The 22,177-nt window shown below is 39.1% G+C and overlaps 1 protein-coding gene across 1 annotated transcript in view; it reads right to left on the reverse strand.

The window, feature by feature from the left end:
- Positions 1 to 226: 226 nt before the first annotated feature.
- CDKL3 (cyclin dependent kinase like 3) overlaps positions 227 to 22,177 on the reverse strand; it is a 66,843-nt gene continuing 44,892 nt past the window's right edge. Inside the window, 10 exon segments of the mRNA XM_025387828.1 lie at positions 227 to 495; positions 4,251 to 4,312; positions 4,314 to 4,325; positions 4,707 to 4,804; positions 8,425 to 8,587; positions 10,644 to 10,737; positions 12,178 to 12,506; positions 12,606 to 12,759; positions 16,717 to 16,805; positions 21,473 to 21,612. Coding sequence (XP_025243613.1) covers positions 462 to 495; positions 4,251 to 4,312; positions 4,314 to 4,325; positions 4,707 to 4,804; positions 8,425 to 8,587; positions 10,644 to 10,737; positions 12,178 to 12,506; positions 12,606 to 12,759; positions 16,717 to 16,805; positions 21,473 to 21,612 — 1,175 coding nt within the window. The 3' untranslated portion in view covers positions 227 to 461.

The raw sequence follows: 22,177 nt of genomic DNA on the forward strand, positions 1-22,177 counted from the left end.
GAGCCATTGCAACCAATCACAAACAGTTTTTAAAACAATGGCTCAAATATTTTATTAAGAACTTATTTAAAGAGGCCTATGTGTTACAGGAGATAACTGACTCGAGGTTATGTGGCTATGAGAAGGCAGAGATCATTAAGTATAAGTACAGTTTGTATCATGTCACGGCATGTGTTACCCACCCAGTAATCATGGCAAAAAAAGAAATAGGCAGAGAAAAGATGACTTTATAATTCCAAATCAAATTATCACATCAACAGAGTCTTAAAAGGGAGAAGAAAACAGTAACGGCTTTGCTAACAAAAAAAAGCTGGATGATGCTCATGCACATGGATGGCTGTCTTAACAATAACTCACATCACATTTCTATTGTAGATAAATAAAAAGGGAAGAGTTGTCATCTTGTATTTTTAGGACTATTTAAAAGAAAAGACACTACCAGAAAAAAAACCTGTTTCTCTTCAAATTCTTCCCCTCACAATGGCCATCTCCACCCTAAAATTAGAAACCAAGCTAGTAAGAATCAGGGACTAGAATGTAAATATATACTACCAAAACTCTGACTTTATTAATGCTAAATTACATATAAATTACTAAATTATAAACATGCTAGTCAAGCCAAAAGATTTGCTTCAATGCCTTGCTCAACTTCCATCCTTTTTTTTGCGGGGGTGGTGCGGCAGGATGGAGTCTCTCTCTGTTGCCCAGGCTGGAGTGCAGTGGCGTGATCTCAGCTCACTACAATCTCCGCCTCCCAGGTTCAAACAATTCTTCAGCCTCAGCCTTTGAGTAGCTGGGATTACTGGTGCGTACCACCATGCCTGGCTAATTTTTTGCATTTTTAGTAGAGATGGGGTTTCACCATGCTGGCCAGACTGGTCTTGAACTCCTGGCCTCATGATCCACCTGCCTCAGCCACCCAAAGTGCTGGGATTACAGGCGTGAGCCACTGTGCCCGACCAATTTCCATCCTTTTAAACAATCTTCATGATATATTTAAATACTGCCCCAGAAAGTTCAGTGTGAAGCCAAACCCATGTTGCATGCTTATCAAGTATATTTGTTTGCTCAGAAATGTTTGGTGTTCCCAGGCATCGGGATCTTACTTTATTACATATTTAGAAACTTTTCCTTCTGTAATTATAAAGATCTAAACCAATGCTAAGAATGACCACTAATCAAGTATGATTGAAATAATAGGTGATCAAATAAAATTATATGACTAAATGTAAGCTGAAATTTTATTAGTATGTACCAGCCAGGTAGTTTTTATAAATTCATGTTCAAATTAAGAAAACATGAATAATTGCCGGGCGCGGTGGCTCACGCCTGTAATCCCAGCACTTTGGGAGGCCGAGGCGGGCGGATCACAAGGTCAGGAGATCGAGACCACGGTGAAACCTCGTCTCTACTAAAAATACAAAAAATTAGCCGGGCGCGGTTGTGGGTGCCTGTAGTCCCAGCTACTCGGGAGGCTGAGGCAGGAGAATGGCGGGAACCCGGGAGGCGGAGCTTGCAGTGAGCTGAGATCCGGCCACTGCACTCCAGCCTGGGCGACAGAGCGAGACTCCGTCTCAAAAAAAAAAAAAAAAAAAAAAAGAAAACATGAATAATTTAAAGATTAATAAATTTAAAAACAAATTTGGTGAATGTACATATAACTAAAAGGATTTACAATATACCTGTAGAATTCTCTAATTAGTATTTTTGTGTATGTAACATTAATAAAAAGGATTTTTTTTAAACCATACAGTGATTCTGGGATTCCCTGAATTTTCAGCTGCTGCATTTTCTACTCTACATCTGGTAGATTCTTCTTCCTTTCAGTTTGTGCATTTCCTGTATTCTAAAAAGTAAATAGAAACAGGTCTTTAATTGAGGACATGGTGAGTCTTTGGCTAAGGAAATACAGCCAGAGATAAATACTTGTACTTTGCCCCTACGGGTTGTTTCATAAGGTACAAGGAAACTATTTAGCAATGAATTCCTTATTATTATCATCCAACAAAACAAAAGGTGGCCTTTGTATGGACTCTTTCTCTCTTGCCTAACTCACTCATTCACAGTAATTTAGAGTCTCTCTCTGGTTACAGAACCTAATTAATGCATGCATGCACATTTAAGATGCCTGAAATAGTTTAAAGTAAACCTGGCAAGGCGTGGTGGCTCACACCTGTAATCCCAGCACTTTGGGAGGTTGAGGAAGGCAGATTACCTGAGGTCAGGAGTTCAAGATGAGCCTGGACAACATGGTGAAACCCCGTCTCTACTAAAAATACAAAAATTAGCCAGGCGTGGTGGTGGGCGCCTGTAATCCCGGCTACTCAGAAGGCTGAGACAGGAAAATTGCTTGAACCCAGGCGGCGGAGGTTGCAGTGAGCCAATATCACACCACTGTACTCCAGCCTGGGTGGCAGAGGGAGAGTCTGTCTCAATAAATAAATAAACAAATAATAATAAAAAAGAAAGTAAACCTGAGAAGTGCTTGGATCTGATTGTATAATTCAAAAACCAAGTCAATACAGAGCCAAGAATAGAAAAAATAACTAGCAATTCCCTATCTTATGTTTTTAAAAATATGTCATATTCTCTCATGCTCTAAAATAAACTACAGACTCAAAATTTAAGACATCTTCTTAATTCTGACATTTATTAAAACCAGTTGTACTAGCCTTATATGCAATTTCAGTCACTTGTCAGAGCTGCATTTGAATGAGCAGTACAAATAAACTATAACAAACACAGATGACTTCATTTTTTTCTGGAGTTCTATATCATATGAACAAGAAGATGTTTTCCCTTTGTAATTTATTATTTATCCTAAAAATCACAGAAGGGTCTTTTTTCCTGCAGAGTTCCTTTTTTCCTAGACTAGAAAGTAATTTTAGTTCCTGGGGACTCTCATAGGACAACGGGATAAACATGAGGCACATTAATAGTCTGCCTACCTCAGGAGCCCTAACTCACCCAAATCATTGAAAAAATGTGCAAATGGTATGCTGTGCAACATGCTGTGACATGAGTATGTCACCCAAATTTAAAAGTTTAAAGCCATCTTATTACTTTTTATAATGAACTGAAAGATGCCTATTAATGGCTTTCTTTCTTTTTCTTTTTCTTTTCCTTTTTCTTTTTTTTTTTGAGACAGAGTCTTGCTCTTGTTGTCCAGGCTGGAGTGCAATGGTTTGATCTCGGCTCACCGCAACCTCCGCCTCCCAGGTTCAAGCACCTGCCTCAGCCTGCCGAATAGCTGGGATTACAGGCATGCGCCACCATGCCCAGCTAATTTTTGTATTTTTAGTAGAGATAGGGTTTCACCACATTGACCAGGCTGGTCTTGAACTCCTGACTTCAGGTGATCCACCCTCTTCAGCCTCCCAAAGTGCTGGATTACAGGTGTGAGCCACTGTGCCTGGCCTAATGGCATTCTTGTTCTACAACATTTCTTTTCTGCAAAGTGGACTGTGGAGTTCTTAACAAGCTCTAGACCAAGACTAAAGAGATAGCCCTAAATGTCACAGTGAGAATACATCTAATAGCGTCTGATAACCCTCTTATCCAAATATTATAGAGATCAAGTAGCCTTGTTAAAATGCCTTCTTACGGAGTTTCAGATTTTTTAAAACATTTTTAATTTCTTCAAATTTTCTTAATAAGTATATACTAATTTTATCATGAGTAAAACTGTAATATTATTTTTTAAAAAAATAGAGGTTGGGCCGGGCACAGTGGCTTACGCCTGTAATCCCAGCACTTTGGGAGGCTGAGGTGGGCAGATCATGAGGTCAGGAGATCGAGACCACCCTGGCTAACACAGTGAAACCCCATCTCTACTAAAAATATTAAAAAAAAAAAAAAAATTAGCCAGGCGTGGTGGTGGGTGCCTGTAGTCCCAGCTACTCGGGAGGCTGAGGCAGGAGAATGCTGTGAACCCGGGAGGCAGAGGTTGCAGTGAGCCAAGATTGCGCCACTACACTCCAGCCTGGGCGACAGAGTGAGATTCTGTCTCAAAAAAACAAAAACAAAAACAAAAACAGAAGTTGATAAATCACATACAGAAATGACCTCACAAGTGCAGAATAGGCGGCCATCAATATGATTTAATTCAGTGGGTGCTTGGCACAATCTCTTTCTCTTAAAAGATTGTCTTTATAGAGCATTCATTTGGATGTTACAGGCTTCAAGATTTTCAAATAAAATTTGAGAATCTCTCTGGTGGGTAGGGACTGGGAATATTTCAACAAGATTACCTGATAGTTAGCTGAGAGCAAATATTTGTTAAAATAGGACAGTAGGCAGACAGCAGAGATAGACAGGGGAATAAACTGGAGAGAAAACAAGAAGGAAGGAAGAGGCTCTAAGACAGAGACACACATGCTTGTGGCCATATAACTGTATATTTATACCATTATTCATTTTCACTAGTCTGGCTTACCTGCCTGATATCTGACATTACACACAATATAGATACTATTTTCCCCGGGTGCCATGCATTCTAATTATTCAACATTACACACTAAAAAATAACTTTTAGAAACTTTTATTAATGGGTTATTCTAGGAAAATACAGATCTATTTCTTGAGTTCAAAGATTATAAAATTTCGAATTTTTATATAGCTTTCCAATAGTAATAACTAAATTTATACACTGAGTCAAGTCCTCTAAACAACATGCCTTAGTAAAAGCTATATACAAAAAGAGTTACCTCTTGTTTTTCTTGATTTTGATCCACATTAAGTAAAGTTGGTATCTTAGATGAATCTGTTTTCTTTGACTCCCTCTTCAGCATTTTTATCTGTTTAACTTTTGTAAAAATATACAAAACAATGAAAATTTGTTATTCCTACTTTGAAATTTTACTTTCCAAGAATTTCAAATAGAGATTCTGATATCCACTAAGTCAGTTTCTCAGTTTATTACAAAGGAACAAAATAAGTTATGAGTTGTAATGGTAAAATACGGTAAATTATTTGTTTTATAACTTTACAAATAGTCTACTAAGTATTAAAATAAGACTTTTATTTTATTTTATTATTCTCAGTGTAACTGTTAAGTGGATCAGAAAATTCCTCTTGAACTGTACAAGGATTATATTCTTGCTATTATATTAACTTTTCACAAGGTGTCACTGTTCTTCAAAGAAACATAAGAACATTTATTCAAGACAAAAGTGTGTTCATTCTGAGATAAATCTTAAGTTTATAAATCTTTTTTTTTTTTTTTTTGAGATGGAGTCTCACTCTGTCACCCAGGCTGGAGTGCAGTGGCGTGATCTTGGCTCACTGCAACCTCCACCTCCCAGTTTCAAGCAATTTTCCTGCCTCAGCCTCCCAAGTAGCAGAGATTTACAGGCATGAGCCACCACGCCTGGCTAATAGAGATGGGGTTTTGCCATACTGGCCAGGGTGGTCTCAAATTACTGACCTTAGGTGATCCGCCCGCCTTGGCCTCCCAAAGTGCTGGGATTACAGGTGTGAGCCACCATGCCCAGCCTATAAATCTTATATATTTAATCCTTGGATGCCCAAAATACATATAAATTTTCTGCTACTATATGGGTAAATGATCATGAAGAAACATAGAAAGGCAATTTACTCCAGGTCATATACTAAACCAGATTTCTCAAATACTGCTCTAACATTTCAACAACATTGAGCTAATAAAAAAATTCATGCTTTGCAGCCAGCTGCAATGGCTTATGCCTGTAATTCCAGCACTTTGGGAGGGCAAGGCAGGTGGATCACCTGAGGTCAGGAGTTCGAGACCAGCCTGGCCAAAATGATGAAACCCTGTCTCTACTAAAAATACAAAAAATAGCCAGGCGTGCTGGCGGGCACCTGTAGTCCCAGCTACTCAGGAGGCTAGGCATGAGAATCACTTGAACCCAGGAGGTGGTGGTTGCAATGAGCTGAGATTGCAACACTGTACTCCAGCCTGGGTGGCAGAGTGAGACTCTGTTTTAAAAAAATAAATAAATAAGCAAATTCAGCAAAGTCTCAGGATACAAAATCAATGTGCAAAAATCACAAGCATTCTTATATACCAGTAACAGACAAACAGAGAGCCAAATGATGAACGAACTCCCATTCACAATAGCTTCAAAGAGAATAAAATACCTAGGAATCCAACTTACAAGGGATATAAAGGACCTCTTCAAGGAGAACTACAAACCACTGCTCAGTGAAATAAAAGAGGATACAAACAAATGGAAGAACATACCATGCTCATGGATAGGAAGAATCAATATCATGAAAATGGCCATACTGCCCAAGGTAATTTATAGATTCAATGCCACCCCCATTAAGCTACCAATTACTTTCTTCACAGAATTGGAAAAAACTGCTTTAGAGTTCATATGGAACCAAACTGCTTTAGAGTTCATATGGAACCAAAAAAGACCCCGCATTGCCAAGACAATCCTAAGCCAAAAGAACAAAGCTGGAGGCATCACGCTACCTGACTTCAAACTATACTACAAGGCTACAGTAACCAAAACAGCATGGTACTGGTACCAAAACAAAGATATAGACCAATGGAACACAACAGAGTCCTCAGAGATAATGCCACACATCTACAGCCATCTGATCTTTGACAAATCTGACAAAAGCAAGAAATGGGGAAAGGATTCTCTATTTAATAAACGGTGCTGGGAAAATTGGCTAGCCATAAGTAGAAAGTGAAACTGGATCCTTTCCTTACTCCTTATACAAACATTAATTCAAGATGGATTAGAGACTTAAATGTTAGATCTAAAATCATAAAAACCCTAGAAGAAAACCTAGGTAATACCATTCAGGACATAGGCATGGGCAAGGACTTCATGTCTAAAACACCAAAAGCAATGGCAACAAAAGCCAAAATTGACAAATGGGATCTAATTAAACTAAAGAGCTTCTGCACAGCAAAAGAAACTACCATCAGAGTGAACAGGCAACCTACAGAATGGGAGAACATTTTTGCAATCTACTCATCTGACAAAGGGCTAATATCCAGAACCTACAAAGAACTCAAACACATTTACAAGAAAAAAACAAACAACCCCATCAAAAAGTGGGCAAAGGATATGAACAGACACTTCTCAAAAGAAGACATTCATACAGCCAACAGACACATGAAAAAATGCTCATCATCACTGGCCATCAGAGAAATGCAATTCAAAATCACAAGGAGATACCATCTCATACCAGTTAGAATGGCGATCATTAAAAAGTCAGGAAACAACAGGTGCTGGAGAGGATGTGGAGAAATAGGAACACTCTTACACTGTTGGTGGGACTGTAAATTAGTTCAACCATTGTGGAAAACAGTGTGGCGATTCCTCAAGGATCTAGAACTAGAAATACCATTTGACCCAGCCATCCCATTACTGGGTATATACCCAAAGGATTATAAATCATGCTGCTATAAATACACATGCACACGTATGTTTACTGCAGCACTATTCACAATAGCAAAGACTTGGAATCAACCCAAATGTCCATTGGTGACAGACTGGATTGAGAAAATGTGGCACATATACACCATGGAATACTATGCAGCCATAAAAAAGGATGAGTTCATGTCCTTTGTAGGGACATGCATGCAGTTGGAAACCATCATTCTCAGCAAACTATGGCAAGAACAGAAAACCAAACACTGCATGCTCTCACTCATAGGTGGGAATTGAACAATGAGATCACTTGGACACAGGAAGGGGAATATCACACACCGGGGCCTATTGTGGGGAGGGGGGAGCGGCGAAGGGGGAGGGATAGCATTAGGAGATATATCTAATGTGAATGACAAGTTAATGGGTGCAGCATACCAACATGGCACATGTATACATATGTAACAAACCTGCATGTTGTGCACATGTACCCCAGAACTTAAAGTATAATAAAAATAAGTAAATAAATAAAAAAAAATTAAAAATTTACCCTTTAAAGCTGTCTTAACCTCTCTTTTTCTTTTTAATTATTTTTTTTTTTTAGAGACACGGTCTCATTATGTGTCATCCTAGAGTGGAGTATAGTGGCGTGACCACAGCTCACTGCAGTCTCAACCTCCTGGGTCAAGCAGTCCTCCTAACTCAGCCTCCCAAGTAGCTGGGACCACAGGCACACACCACCACACCAAGCTAGTTTATTTTTTGTAGAGACAGGGTTTTGCTATGTTGCTCAGGCTGGTCTCAAACTCCTAGGCTCAAGCAATCCTCCTGCACTGGCCTCCCAAAATGCTGGGATTACAAGCTTACGCCTCTTTAAAATTATCTCCTTAAAATCGTACCCCTTATTTGACAATGGGGAGAAAATCTCATCAGCTGAAATGTTTTCCCTACCAATGCACTGTTTTCTACCTAAATCACACTAAAATGTAAGTTATATTATGAAAAAATCTTATAAATGATATCATCATAATTGTAAAGCTATACAACAAATGTGTACCTTCCATTCCTTTCGTATCTTTTGGCTGTATTGTGACAGGCAATTCTGGAAAATGGAATTCTTTCCTGTCAGATCTGGAAAAATTCAGCTTCCTTTTGTTCTCATTAGACATTTGGTCACTGTGACCTGTTCGCTCATTAAATACACCCTTCTCCATTTGGCTCTAAACAAACAAACAAGAGTTAGTTTGAAGAAATGTGTCTAACTATCTGTAGAATGACAATCCTAGAATTGCTAGCCATTTGGATGGTATAAGATAGACATAACAATTAATTTAATAATTAAGAAGATTTAGAATACTATTGAACATATCAACAGATCAAACTCCAACAAGTTTCATAAAGCAAACATTTTTAGCATATTTAATATTCTGAGCATAACAGTCTTGATCATGAGAACCACAATAATAACAATAATAATAATATTATTATTTTGAAACAGGGTCTTGCTCTGTCACCCAGCTGGAGTGCATTGGCATGATCATGACTCATTGCAGCATCAACCCCCTGGGCTCAAGTGATCTTCCCACCTCAGTCTCCCAAGTAGCTGGGACTACAGGCACACACCACCACGCCTGATTAATTTTTAAATTTTTTGTAGAGATGGGGTCTTGTTAGGCTGATCTCAAACTAGGCTGATCTCAAACTCCTGTGCTCAAGCAATCCTTCTGCTTTGGGCTCCCAAAGTGCCGGGATTACAAGCATGAGCCACTGCACCTGGCCTTATTATTATTATTATTATCATTGAGATAGAGTCTTGCTTTGTTGCCCAGGCTGAAATACAGCAGTGCCGTTATGGCTGCAGCCTCAACCTCTTGGGCTCAAGCCATAGTCCCACCTCAGCCCACCCAGTCTGAAACCACAGCCACACGCCACCACACACAACTAATTTATTTTATTTCATTTTTTATAGAGACAGGGTCTCACTATGTTGCCCAGGCTGAACTCAAATTCCTGGGCTCAAGCAATCCTCCCAGCTCAGTCTTCCAAAATGCTAGGATTACAGGTTAGAGCCACTGTGCCTGGCCAGAACCATAAACTTAACTTTTCATTTTTAATACTATTCACTGCACTCTGACTTTGAGCAAATTGCTTCAGTTCATTTTCTTAATAACTTACTTATCTACCTACAAAATGATATGCTTTGTGAACACTGGGAAAACCCAAAGGAAAAAAAATTAATTGCACATCCAGCATCTGGGAAACGTTCTGTGTTACCAGATTTTTGTTCATTTGAAAACAGATAATAAAATCCTGTCTAGGTCAATGAACACTCTTCCACAATGTAATGTGTAGTATTCCACTGTATGAATGTACACTAATGTACTTAGTCACCGGCTCTTGGACAAGTTTGTACTGTTTTCAGTTTTTTGTTATTATAATTAACATTTTGCTTCAATTTTGAATAAATCACCTTCCTATGTAAAAAGTTGTGAGGTCCCATTAGAGATGAATAATGCAAAATAAGCCAAAAACAAAACAAAACAAAAGTTGGGAGGGGGATGAACTACATTGATTATTTTTTCTAGTGAAAATAAATTGTGTTTATTTGGCGATTGTTTTTAATCCATAAAGATATTAAAAACATTTTTTGGAAGTGAAAAAAAAACAAAACTACTTCTGACTTTCAAAGGTGGAAATCCTAACTTACTCTGCCTAAGTCACATATTAAATACATAAATTAAGATATATGAACTTAATTAACTGTGATAAATTAAGATATATGAACTTAATTAATTGTGAAAGCACTTAGAAAATAATGGCCTATTTTCATCTCAGGAAAAAAAAAGAAACTTAAAGTACATTTTTAAAAGTGTGAGAGGCTGGGTGCATTGGCTCACACCTGTAATCCTAGTACTTTAGGAGGCTGAGAAGGGAGGATCCCTTGAGCCCAGGAGTTTGAGACCAACCTGGGCAACATAGTGAGACTTAGTTGCTACAAAAAATGAACAAAATTAGCTGGGCATGGTGGCATGTGCCTGAAGTCTCAGCTACTTGGGAGGCTGAAGTGGGAGGATTGCTTGAGCCCAGGAGGTCGAGGCGGCAGTGAGCTGAGATCGTACCACTACACTCCAGTCTGGGCAACAGAGAGAGATTCTGTCTCAAAAAAACAAAACAAACAGACAAACAAAAAAGTATTAGAGCCCTAAAGATACAGAAAAAGAAAACAGAAGTAATGTTAAAAGAGGCCATATTTTAATGCGTGGCTTCTTGCCTTACTTGAATAGGACCTGGATCCTCTTGCCTGCTATTAGGCATAACTTGTCCAATAGATTGTGAAGAAGTGCGTCTCTTTTTTGCTCTTTCAGTTAACCTATTATTTAAAAATGAATGAGAAGTTATTAGAACTCCCCAGAAATGCCTTTTTTTCTTTTTTGGGGGGGGGCAGAATCTTACTCTGTCACCCAGGCTAGAGTGCAGTGTCATGATCTTGGCTCACTGCAACCTCTGTCTCCTGGGTTCAAGTGATTCTCTTGCCTCAGCCTCCCAAGTAGCTGGGATTACTGGTGCGTTCCAACATGGCCAACTAATTTTTCTATTTTTTGTAGAGACAGGGTTTTGCCATGTTGGCCAGGCTGGTCTCGAACTCCTGAGCTAAACTGATACACCCGCCTTGGCCTCCCAAATTGCTGGGATTACAGGCACGAGTCACCATGCCCAGGCAAAATGGCTTTGTTTTAGCTTCAAGAATGAATAAATTATGGCATGGAAGTCTATTTTTTGAACACTGAGTACCAAAATGCAATAGAGTCCTTACCTACCAATTACCCTAAAGAGAGAGGTGGTAACAGGGCAGAGAATAATTAGTGCATGTTAACATCAGTGGTGACAGGCATGTTGTGGGGTTACTCCTGCTGGCCTACTTGCTCCCTTCTATCTGTTCTGAATTTGGATCTCTTCACTACCAGCTTTCTCAATTTATGAGCTTACTGTCCAAGACTGACTGGCTTACAACCATTGTTACTAGCATATGGTTTTGGGATCACCTCAAGAACAACTGGGCTCTTGCAGTCTGTAGCCTGCTGTACCTTTGGACTGATATGGACATGTCCACTTGCTCACCTCTGCAGACCACTGGGCTTCAAAACCTGTAGCCCAAACCAGTCTGCTAGAATCCTCTTGGGCTAATGAATCCAGTCTCCTTCTCCCCTAGAATGACAGTAGTCTCCCTAAATTTTGAAGTGGCCCTACTGCCTTGTTGGACAGACTCTCACCATCCATCACACTGCCCTTGATTAACCAGACTCATGGGCCAGTCTCTCAGTCTGTATCAGAGGTTAAATCTAAAACTGGCCTAATATGCTATTTTTCTCCCAAAATATTTCACCTTGAAAGGCTATTTGACTTACGAAAGATTATTTTTTACTATCCTTTCTCCATTTAGAGAATTTGCTATGATATAGAAATAAAGCTTATTTTGTTATACCAAGGCACACTGATACCAGAACTTAGGGCATATCAACGTTTTTTTCCTTCAAAAATAAAAACATTTTTCAAAGGGTCTTTTTTTTTCTTTAAATGAGGTTTCTCCAAAAGACATTAGTGAAAATTTAAACATCTATATGGCCAAGAAAAGTTAATTTCTTCTACAGCATTTGTAAAAAACACTCAGTAAATGGCCCATTATACAGCTTTAATTTCAACATATTTTCTTCAAGTTCAGTTTACATACAGACACTATGAACGTGATTCTTCGAAATACCATTATACAGGAATATTGTATTATTTAGGTTTCTTCTCTGTTACAGCTCACCTCACACTGGGGTGAAAGAGATTTGAATTGAGATTTGCAGCCATCAAATTACTGTTAGTTAGATTGATGGGTGGCATTGTCATAGAACCTCCGCAGTGTGGATTTTCTTTCAAGCCATTACAGTTAGTGCTGGGATTGATAGGGTTTGGCGGTTCAATGGTTACAAGTTTTGTATCTGGAGACATAGGATGAACATTTTCATTTGCATCCTGTTGACAAAGTCCACCTTCATACTCTTTCTTTTTTGGTTCTGAGATATCTCCTCTTCCTCCTTTGACTTTAATAACTCTGACTTTGATCTCCTTGGGCTTTTTCTCTTTTTCTATTTCCTGGAATATATACATTCAAAATCCGAGTCATAACAGTTATTTTTGTCATTAGAGTCTAACTATAATTATACTGGCTGAAACAAAAGCCAAAGTTCTTACCTTTCCCAAAACTGAACTACTTAGCAGTGTATTGGTATAAACTGTTTTTCTTTCATCTTTCCTGAGTTCATTTTCTTTAGAACTCTCTTTTGGCTTTATTAATGAATTGACTTTTGCTTCCTGCAGTAATTTAGCTTTCAGTTCTGGCATGAATCTGATAAAACAAGCAATATCAACGAGTAATCTTTTTATATATGCAGATAAAGTATTTTATCTTGAATAAACCATTTCATCAATTAATTTGTATTTCAGCTACAGTATAAATAATGCTATCTAATTACAATGCATGCCAAGAGATGGCCCAATTTACCTAATAAAAATTGCTTTCTGGTAAAGCTACATCTTTCGAAAATTATGCTATGGGAACCTACTATATAAAACTTTTACAAAGGATTTATACTAATTAGATTCCTTTTGCGATGCAAACTCAACTCAGAAAAACACTGCTTTTAATTTTGATAAAAATACTATTATTTTTAAGGAAGACTCAGACCACTTTGACCTTTTCTGTGGTTCTCTCTTTTTTTTTTTTTTGAGATGGAGTTTTGCTCTTGTTGCCCAGGCTGGAGTGCAATGGCGTGATCTCGTCTCACCACAACCGCTGCTTCCTGGGTTCAAGCGATTCTCCTGCCTTAGCCTCCTGAGTAGCTGGGATTACAGGCATGTGCCACCATGCCCGGCTAATTTTGTATTTTTAATAGAAATGGGGTTTCTCCATGTTGGTCAGGCTGGTCTCTAACTCCCAGCCTCAGGTGATCCGCCTGCCTCAGCTTCCCAAAGTTGCTGGAATTACAAGTGTGAGCCACCGCACTCGGCTGTGGTTCTTTAAAGTAATAGAACTTTAAAAATGGACTAACTAGCTTCTAAAATCTTACTCTAGAGAAATGTAACAGAATACATTCATATTGGAGAGAGATTATTTTGGTTTTAGTTTGATTTCTTTCTTTTTAAAAGTTATTTTTGATTAGAAAGTCCATTCATGTGGTTCAAAGTTCAAAAGTCTATACTGAAAAATTTCCTTCCCACCCCTTCCCTGAACTGCACAAGTCCCTTCCTTGAAGCAGCTACAGCTATCAATTTGGGAAGGTTTTAAAATATCAGCCCATGAATGAATTCTTCTCTAGTCCAGCAAACTCTTGCTAGTGCTGTGCAGGGCACAGGCCTGATGACAAGCAGTGTGATGGAAAAAAAAAAAAAGAATCAGTGTGATTAGTTTGGCTAGATGAGAAAATGTCATACTCCTGTTAAATCACCCTTGAACTGCAGAAGGTACATGAAATAAAGAGGCATCTTATCAAAGGAAAAGGACTTATCCAAATATTTTCTAAGGATTCTATAAATTGAACTCAAGGTACTTTCACCCCACAAAAGTAAAAGCCTGATATCTAAATGTCCAAGAAAAATAAACTTAGTCTGTGTAGAACTGATATGAAGTAACTTTTTAATTCAATAACTGACATCTTTTTTTTTGAGACAGTGTTTCTGTTGCCCAGGCTGCAGTACAGTGACACACTCATGGCTCACTGCAACCTTGACCTCCTGGGCTCAAGCAATCCCCTATCTCAGCCTCCCTAGTAGCTGGGATTACAGGTATACACCAACACACCCAGAAAATTTTTGCATTTTTTGTAGAGACAGGGTTTTGCCATGTTGCCCAGGCTGGTCTCGAACTCCTAGGTTCAAGCAATCTGCCTGCTTCGGCCTTCCAAAGTGCTGGGATTACAGGCATGAGCTACCATGCCTGGCTGATAACTGCTACTTTTTATCAATGGCACTTCATTTTTTTATTTTTTATTCTTTTATTTTTTATATTTTTGAGACAGAGTCTTGCTCTGTCGCCCAGGCTGGAGTGCAGTGGCATGATCTCCGCTCACTGCAAGCTCCGCCTCCCTGGTTCATGCCATTCTCCTGCCTCAGCCTCCTGAGTAGCTGGGACTACAGGGTGCCTGCCACCACACCTGGCGAATTTTGTTTTTGTATTTTTAGTAGAGACAGGGTTTCACCGCATTAGTCAGGATGTTCTTGATCTCCTGACTTCGTGATCTGCCCGCCTCGGCCTTCCAAAGTGCTGGGATTACAGTCATGAGCCACCGCGCCCGGCCTATTCTTTTATGTTTTGAGACAGAGTCTCACTCTGTCACCCAGACTGGAGTGCAGTGGCACGATCTCGGCTCACTGCAGCCTCAGCCTCCTGGGTTCAAATGATTCCCCTGTCCCAGCCTCCTGAGTAGCTGGGACTACAGGCGCATGCCCACGCCCACCTAAGTTTTTGCATTTTTAGTAGAGATGGTGTTTCACCATCTTGACCAGGTTGGTCTTGAACTCCTGACCTCAGTTGATCTGCCCACCTTGGCCTCCCAAAATGCTGGGATTACAGCATGAGCCACCACGCCTCACCAATGGCACTTTAAATATATCATCTTGTTTTTTGTTTTAGAGTAAAACTGAAAGGCTCGAAGTTCTAGTTGCCCTCAAGGATTCTTTTGCTTTTTTCTACTTAGTCTATCTCCAATAGCAGTTCCTGGACTTTTCCATATCTGATCACATTTTTAACGGATGTCCATCTTTCTAATATGTCCAAAGACAAGCTCAATGGTTTTACAGTTAATGAGAAACTTTTCCTGTTTTTTTCAAAGTCCAAATAGAAAATAGTGTTTTTTTAGAAATACGGCTGATTCATGAATCTAAATTGTAATACAGATTATATGCTAGGCATGTCATAAGCAATGTGGGGCACAGAAGGGCCATAATCCCAGCACTTTGGGGGGCCAAGGCAGGTGGATCACCTGAGGTCAGGAGTTCGAGACCAGCCTGGCCAAAATGGTAAAACCCTCATCTCTACTAAAAATACAAAAAATTAGCTGGGTGTGGTGGCATGTGCCTCTAATCCTAGCTGCTCTGGAGGCGGAGGCAGGAGAACTGTTTGAACTTGGGAGATGGAGGTTTGTAGTGAGCTGAGATTGTGCCACTGTACTCCAGCCTGGGCAATAGAGTGAGACTTCATCTCAAAAAAAAAAAAAAAAGACAACAGGCACTACAACAGAGAATAAGTAGAAAAAAATCATTCGGGCTGGGCGCAGTGGCTTAAGCCTGTAATCCCAGCACTTTGGGAGGCCAAGGCGGGTGGTTCACGAGGTCAGGAGATCGAGACCATCCTGGCTAACATGGTGAAACCCCATCTCTACTAAAAATACAAAAAATTAGCCAGGCATGGTGGCAGGCGCCTGTAGTCCCAGCTACTCGGGAGGCTGAGGCAGGAGAATGGCGTGAACCTGCGAGGCGGAGCTTGCAGTGAGCCGAGATTGTGCCACTGCACTCCAGCCTGGGCCACACAGCGAGACTCTGTCTCAAAAAACAAACAAAAAAAATTCATTTGGGAAGTGCATGCTAATTATGATAAATGAATGTCACCAGAAGAGGAAAAACCAGACTATTCTCTGAGTCAGGGGTCCAAACAGGAATAAAGCTAAGAAGTACTGATTGCTTATTTAATGTTATCTCTGGTCTATGATAACACTGAAACTGTAGTATGTAAAGAGCTGAGCACACTGCCTAGGACATAGTAACTGTGTAATGAATGTTAGCTGCAATTACTTTTTATTATTAGACTTTCTTTTTCTTTTTCTTTTTTTGAGATAGGATCTCAACCTGTCACCCAGGCTGGAGTGCAGTGGTGCAATCTCAGCTCACTGCAACCTCTATCTCCAGGGTTTAAGCCATCTTCCCACCTGAGCCTCCCGAGTAGCTGGGACTACAAGCGTGTGCCACCACACCTTGCTAATTTTTGTATTTTTTGTAGAGACAGGGGTCTCCCTATGTTGCCCAGGCCAGTCGTGAACCGCAGGGCTCAAGCAATCTGCTTGCCTCAGCTTCCCAAAGTGCTGGGATTACAGGTGTGAGCCACTGTGCGCATCCTATTATTAGGCTTTTCATTCATGACACTTGTAAAGTCTACTATCTTTCTAGTCAATACCTGATACAATAACTCAATAAATTTTTGTTAAACTGAGTATTTGTTATGTAAAAGTAACCTATACAGCAATTTTCCTGCTAGCAAAATTTCCCAATACAAAATGCTTTTAAAAAATCCACATTCACTCAAAATGCTTACTTTTCAATAAATCCATCTCTAGTAAAATACTCATGATGCAAAAGATCACTAGATGATATCCTGTCAGCAGGATCAATTTGTAAACAAGCCTAGGAAAGGAAAAAGATTGTAATGATAAGTGAGCTCTCAACAGGGCTCCATATGGTAAAAATTAAATTTATTTTACAAATTAAGAAGTAATTAATTATCCAGATCAAAAAGCATTCTTGAAAAGATGGAATTAGACCTCAGGAATTTCTGGTAGTAAGTTCTGACTGTTTATTTCCTTAAGGAATTTGCACTTGCAGAACATTATTATAGGTTAAATGTCCCATGATTCTAGCCAAAACAGAGGTCAGTCTGTTTCTGCTGAAATTAGCAAAAATTAATTAGCTCATTTTGATCCTCTTTTCTGCCCTGCGAGGTGGAAAGTTCATGTATAATCATTTGCATTTTACAGATCTGGAAGCATGATTAGTAGTTTGCCAAACAAGAGTTTTAACCAATGTTGTCTTGACTCCTAATCCAGCACTCTTTCTATAGCATAATACCATTTTGCAAATATTCAAGTCCCTAAATCTTTCAATAACCCATTATTAAATCAGCTCTTTTCTGTTTCCCTTTCTTGGTATAGAAACAAACAAACAAAATATGTAAGGAAGTTTTGAATGTTAAGTTGTACATAACAAATCTGTATGTAGTTAAATAACAATAATTATAAATGGAACACATTTCTTTAATCAAAATATTGAAGACACGTTTTGAATAAAAAGCATCTGCTTTATAATTTTCATTCCTCCTGTGAAAGGAGGTAAAACAATAATAGTTAACTTCTTTTTGTAGAGATAGGAGTCTTGTTATGTTGTGAGGCTGATGAACTCTTGAGTTTAAGTGATTCTCCTGCCTTAGTCTCCTAAACTGCTGGAATTACGGAAGACAGCCACCATGTTTGGTTTTTAAAAATTTTTTAGAGACAGGCTTTTACTCAGTGGCCCAGGCTGGAGTGCAGTGGTGCAATTATAGCTCACTGGAGCCTTGAACTCTTTGGCTCAAGATATCCTCCTTCCTTAGCCTCTTGAGTAGCTCAGACTACAGACACATGCCACCATGCCTGACTAGTAACTTTTTTTTTTTTTTTTTTTTTTTGAGACGGAGTCTCGCTCTGCCGCCCAGGCTGGAGTGCAGTGGCCGGATCTCAGCTCACTGCAAGCTCCGCCTCCCGGGTTCACGCCATTCTCCTGCCTCAGCCTCCTGAGTAGCTGGGACTACAGGCGCCCGCCACCGCGCCCGGCTAGTTTTTTGTATTTTTTAGTAGAGACGGGGTTTCACCATGTTAGCCAGGATGGTCTCGATCTCCTGACCTCGTGATCCGCCCGTCTCGGCCTCCCAAAGTGCAGGGATTACAGGCTTGAGCCACCGCGCCCAGCCCTGACTAGTAACTTTTATTGATGCTTACTACATACCAGACAATGCTCCAGTCTTTTTCTCCATTCCATCCCAACAACAATCCTACAAAGTAAATATTATTATTATCCTCATTATACAGATGAGGAGACTGAGGCCCAGAGAGATCATGTAATTTGTCTAAGATCTCATAAGGAGAGGAGCCACAATTAAAATCCAGCAAATCCAAGATAATTGTATATAATACTATGTTTCTGTTTATTTCAAAATGCATATTTAAACTGATTCACAGAAAAAAACTAGAGATCTGCTGTACTATAATGTGCATATAGTTAAAAATGCCATACTGTACACTTAATAATTTTGTAAGAAGGTAGATTCCATATTATGTGGGGTTTTTTTTTTAACCAAAATAAAAAACATTGATTCACAAAGAGAAATTATTTAAGTCTATTACCTACTTAATGATGTGGCAGTCTTTAAGACTGCAACTAGTTGGCCAGGCGTGGTGGCTCATGCCTATAATTCCAGCACTTTGGGAGGCCAAGGGGGGTGGATCACCTGAGGTTGGGAGTTAGAGACCAGCTTGACCACACGGAGAAACCCCGTCTCCACTAAAAAAAAAATACAAAATTAGCCGGGCGTGGTGGCACATGCCTGTAATCCCAGCTACTCGGGAGGCTAAGGCGGGAAAATCACTTGAACCTAGGAGGCAGGAGGTTGTGGTGAGCCGAGATCGTGCCATTGCACTCCAGACTGGACAACAAGAGCAAAGCTCCATCTCAAAATCAAAACAAAACAAACAAACAAAAATAGTTAAAAATATGTGCTCATTTTAGAACATAATGGTAATCTATCACTAAAACTTAATATGAAAAATGCTAAAAGGTCTGACCAAATCATAGAGGCAGACAATTAGAGGCAGTCCTTCTGCAAATATAATTCAGTAAATTTAAATATATGCCCTACTTTGGAAAGTGTAAAATATGACACTTGGGGAAACAGATTGGCAGTTTCTTAAAAAATTAAACATATGCCTACCCATGACCCAGCCATTCTGTTCTTAGATATTTCTGCTGGAGGAATGAAAATACACTGTGTGTTCCACACAAAGACGAACATGAATGTTCTCATGGCAACTTTATTTGTAATAGCGAAAAATGGGAAATAACCGAAATGTCCAACAACAGTGAAGGGATTTTTTAAAATGTAGTATAGTCATATAATGAACTACTACTCTGCAAAAGAGGAACAAATTGCTGATACATACAAAAACATGAATGAATCTCTAAACCATTATGCTGAGTGGAAGAAGCAAGACATGAAAGAGTGCCTACTGTACGATTCTATTTATATAAGATTCTAGGAAATTCAAACTAATCTATGGGAAGAGAAAGCAAATCAGTGGTTATCTGGGGACAGAAATGGAAGAAAAGATGAACTGTAAAAGGACACAATGAAATTTTGGAGAGTGATGGAAATGTTAGGTATCGTGTGTGTGTGTGTGTGTGTGTATGTGTGTGTGTGTTAGATATCTTGACTGTGGTGGTGGTTTCATGTGTGTATACATGTATCAAAACTCTTCAAATTGTACATTTTAAGTATGTGTAGTTTACTGTTCATAAATTATACCCCAATAACATTGTTTAGAAAATTTATATCTAGGAAAAAAAAGTGCCCTACATCAGATATCAAGGTGTATTTTAAAGTTACAATAATAAATCAAAGTTGTACTACTTCTAGAATAAAGAGAAAAATCAATGTAACAGAAACAAACTCACACATGTATAAGCTTTTTGTCTATGATAAATGTAGCATTCCAAATCATTGGATGATTCTAGTTGTTTCAAAAAAAAAAAGCATATTGCAAGTTTTGCAAACGTATTGCAAAACTTATGACAAAAGATTAATGTGCTTTTTTCACAAATCAATAAGAGAAATATTTTAGTTGACACACAGGTTAAGGATTCTTTTTTTCTTTTTTTATACAGGGTCTTGCTCTGTCACCCAGGCTAGAGTGCGGTGCTGCAAGCATAAATTACTGCAGTCTCAAATTCCCGGGTTCAAAGGATCCTCCTGCCTCAGCCTCCCAAATAGCTAGGACTACAAGTGGGTACCATGACACCCTACGCTTTTGATTAGAGATAGGGTCTTACTATGTTGCCAAGGCATGCCTCATGCCACACCCGGGAGGCAGAGGGTATGGTAAGCCGAGATCGCAGCATTGCACTCCAGCCTGGGCAACAAGAGCAAAACTCCATCTCAAAAAAAACAAAAACAAAAATAAAAATAATAAATAAAAAATTAAATTTTAAAATAATAAAAAGGAGTTATATAATGTTTTCATTTTCTCCAGTTCAAGACAGATTTTGGCCTTGGTGTATCTTCAGACATTAAAACTATAGCTGCTGAGGTCCTGTAGATATTTTAGTACAAAAAATATGTCCCTAACAGGGCTAAACTAAATGTTAAAAGGTAGTGATAAACATAGTAAGTCCTTAGAATTTCTCCAGTTTTTTTTTTTTTTGAGACAGAGTCTCTCTCTGTCATCCAGGCTGGAGTGCAGTGGCCTGATCTTGGCTCACTGCAACCTTGGCCTCTAAGGTTCAAGTGATTCTCCTGCCTCAGCCTCCCGGGTAGCTGGGACTACAGGTGTATGCCACCATGCCTGGCTAATTATTTTGTATTTTTAGTAGAGACGGGGTTTCACCATGTTAGCCAGTATGGTCTCGATCTCCTGACCTCGTGATCTGCTGGCCTCGGCCTCCCAAAGTGTTGGGATTACACCGTGAGCTACCGTGCCTGGCCCATTTCTCCAGTTTATACCTAATTATCATTAAAATAGAGATAAATTAAATATAATGAACATAGTTATCTTAGGGGGCGTTCAGCTCTGACAGTCTATGAATTTTAATTTCTCTGTACTAAAGACATAACTTTCTACAGATTACATTACTTTAGGAATCCTTTTGGAATTTCATTAAAGTGATAATTTAAAACTGTATTATAATTTATGCAAATTTCTCAGATATAAATTCTTAATTTCTCAACATACATGAACTGGCTGGGCGCGGTGACTCACGCCTGTAATCTCAGCATTTTGGGAGGCCGAGGTGGGCAGATCACCTAAGCTCAGGAGTTCCAGATCAGCCTGGCCAACCATGGCCAACATGGTGAAACCCCATCTCTACTAAAAATACAAAAGTTAGCCGGGCACAGTGGCAGGCGCCTGTAACCCCAACAACTTGGGAGGCTGAGGCAGGAGAATCTTTTGAACCTGGGAGGCGGAGGTTGCAGTGAGCTGACATTGCTCCAATGCACTCCAGCCTGGGTGACAGAGCAAGACTCTGTCTCGGGGGAAAAAAAGACATACATGAACTATATCTGCCAACAATCCATTAAGCTTTGGATATTTTTTTCTTGCATTTTTGGGGTGTTGAACTTGAGGAAGAACTACCCCAGCAAAAATGGGGCTCTTGGAAAAGATATTCTGCAAGTGAGGTGACAAATTGCCTGAAAAGAGAAAAAAAATGTATATTTTAAAAACAGAGAAATTAGTCTATAATCAAAATAATCAAATTGCTATGTGATCTACATTAGATACTAAAAACTCATATAAGGAAGAATATCAATTATGTCTTTTAATTTTTTGAAGTTGAATAAAAACTATCTGAACATGTCATAAAAAATTGAGGTTTCCTCAGTTATCTGCTGATAGCCCACAGGCAACATAAGATATAAAACCACCAGGTTTACTTGCTTTTCCCAAACTATAAGACATAATATGTAATGCTGTCAGAAAATGCACATTCCAACTTTTATGCATTTCCATGTGGTATCCAAATGATTTTACTATTAAGTGTTCCTCAGCAAAATACATTGAAACCTTACTCAAAGTAGCTAAAATATTAAAGGTATGTAGAAATCAAAATATTGCAAAAAAAGAAACAAGGCTAGAGTAGTAGCAGAATGGAAAGAACTATAAATATGAGTGGAGGGAACTAAGTTCTAGCAGTTTTGCTATAACTAGTTCTGTGACCTTGGGTAAATCCCTTCCTTTTTGTGCTTGGTTTTCTCA

This window comes from Theropithecus gelada, chromosome 6 (assembly GCF_003255815.1).
Source record: "Theropithecus gelada isolate Dixy chromosome 6, Tgel_1.0, whole genome shotgun sequence".
Taxonomy (NCBI): Eukaryota; Metazoa; Chordata; class Mammalia; order Primates; family Cercopithecidae; genus Theropithecus; species Theropithecus gelada.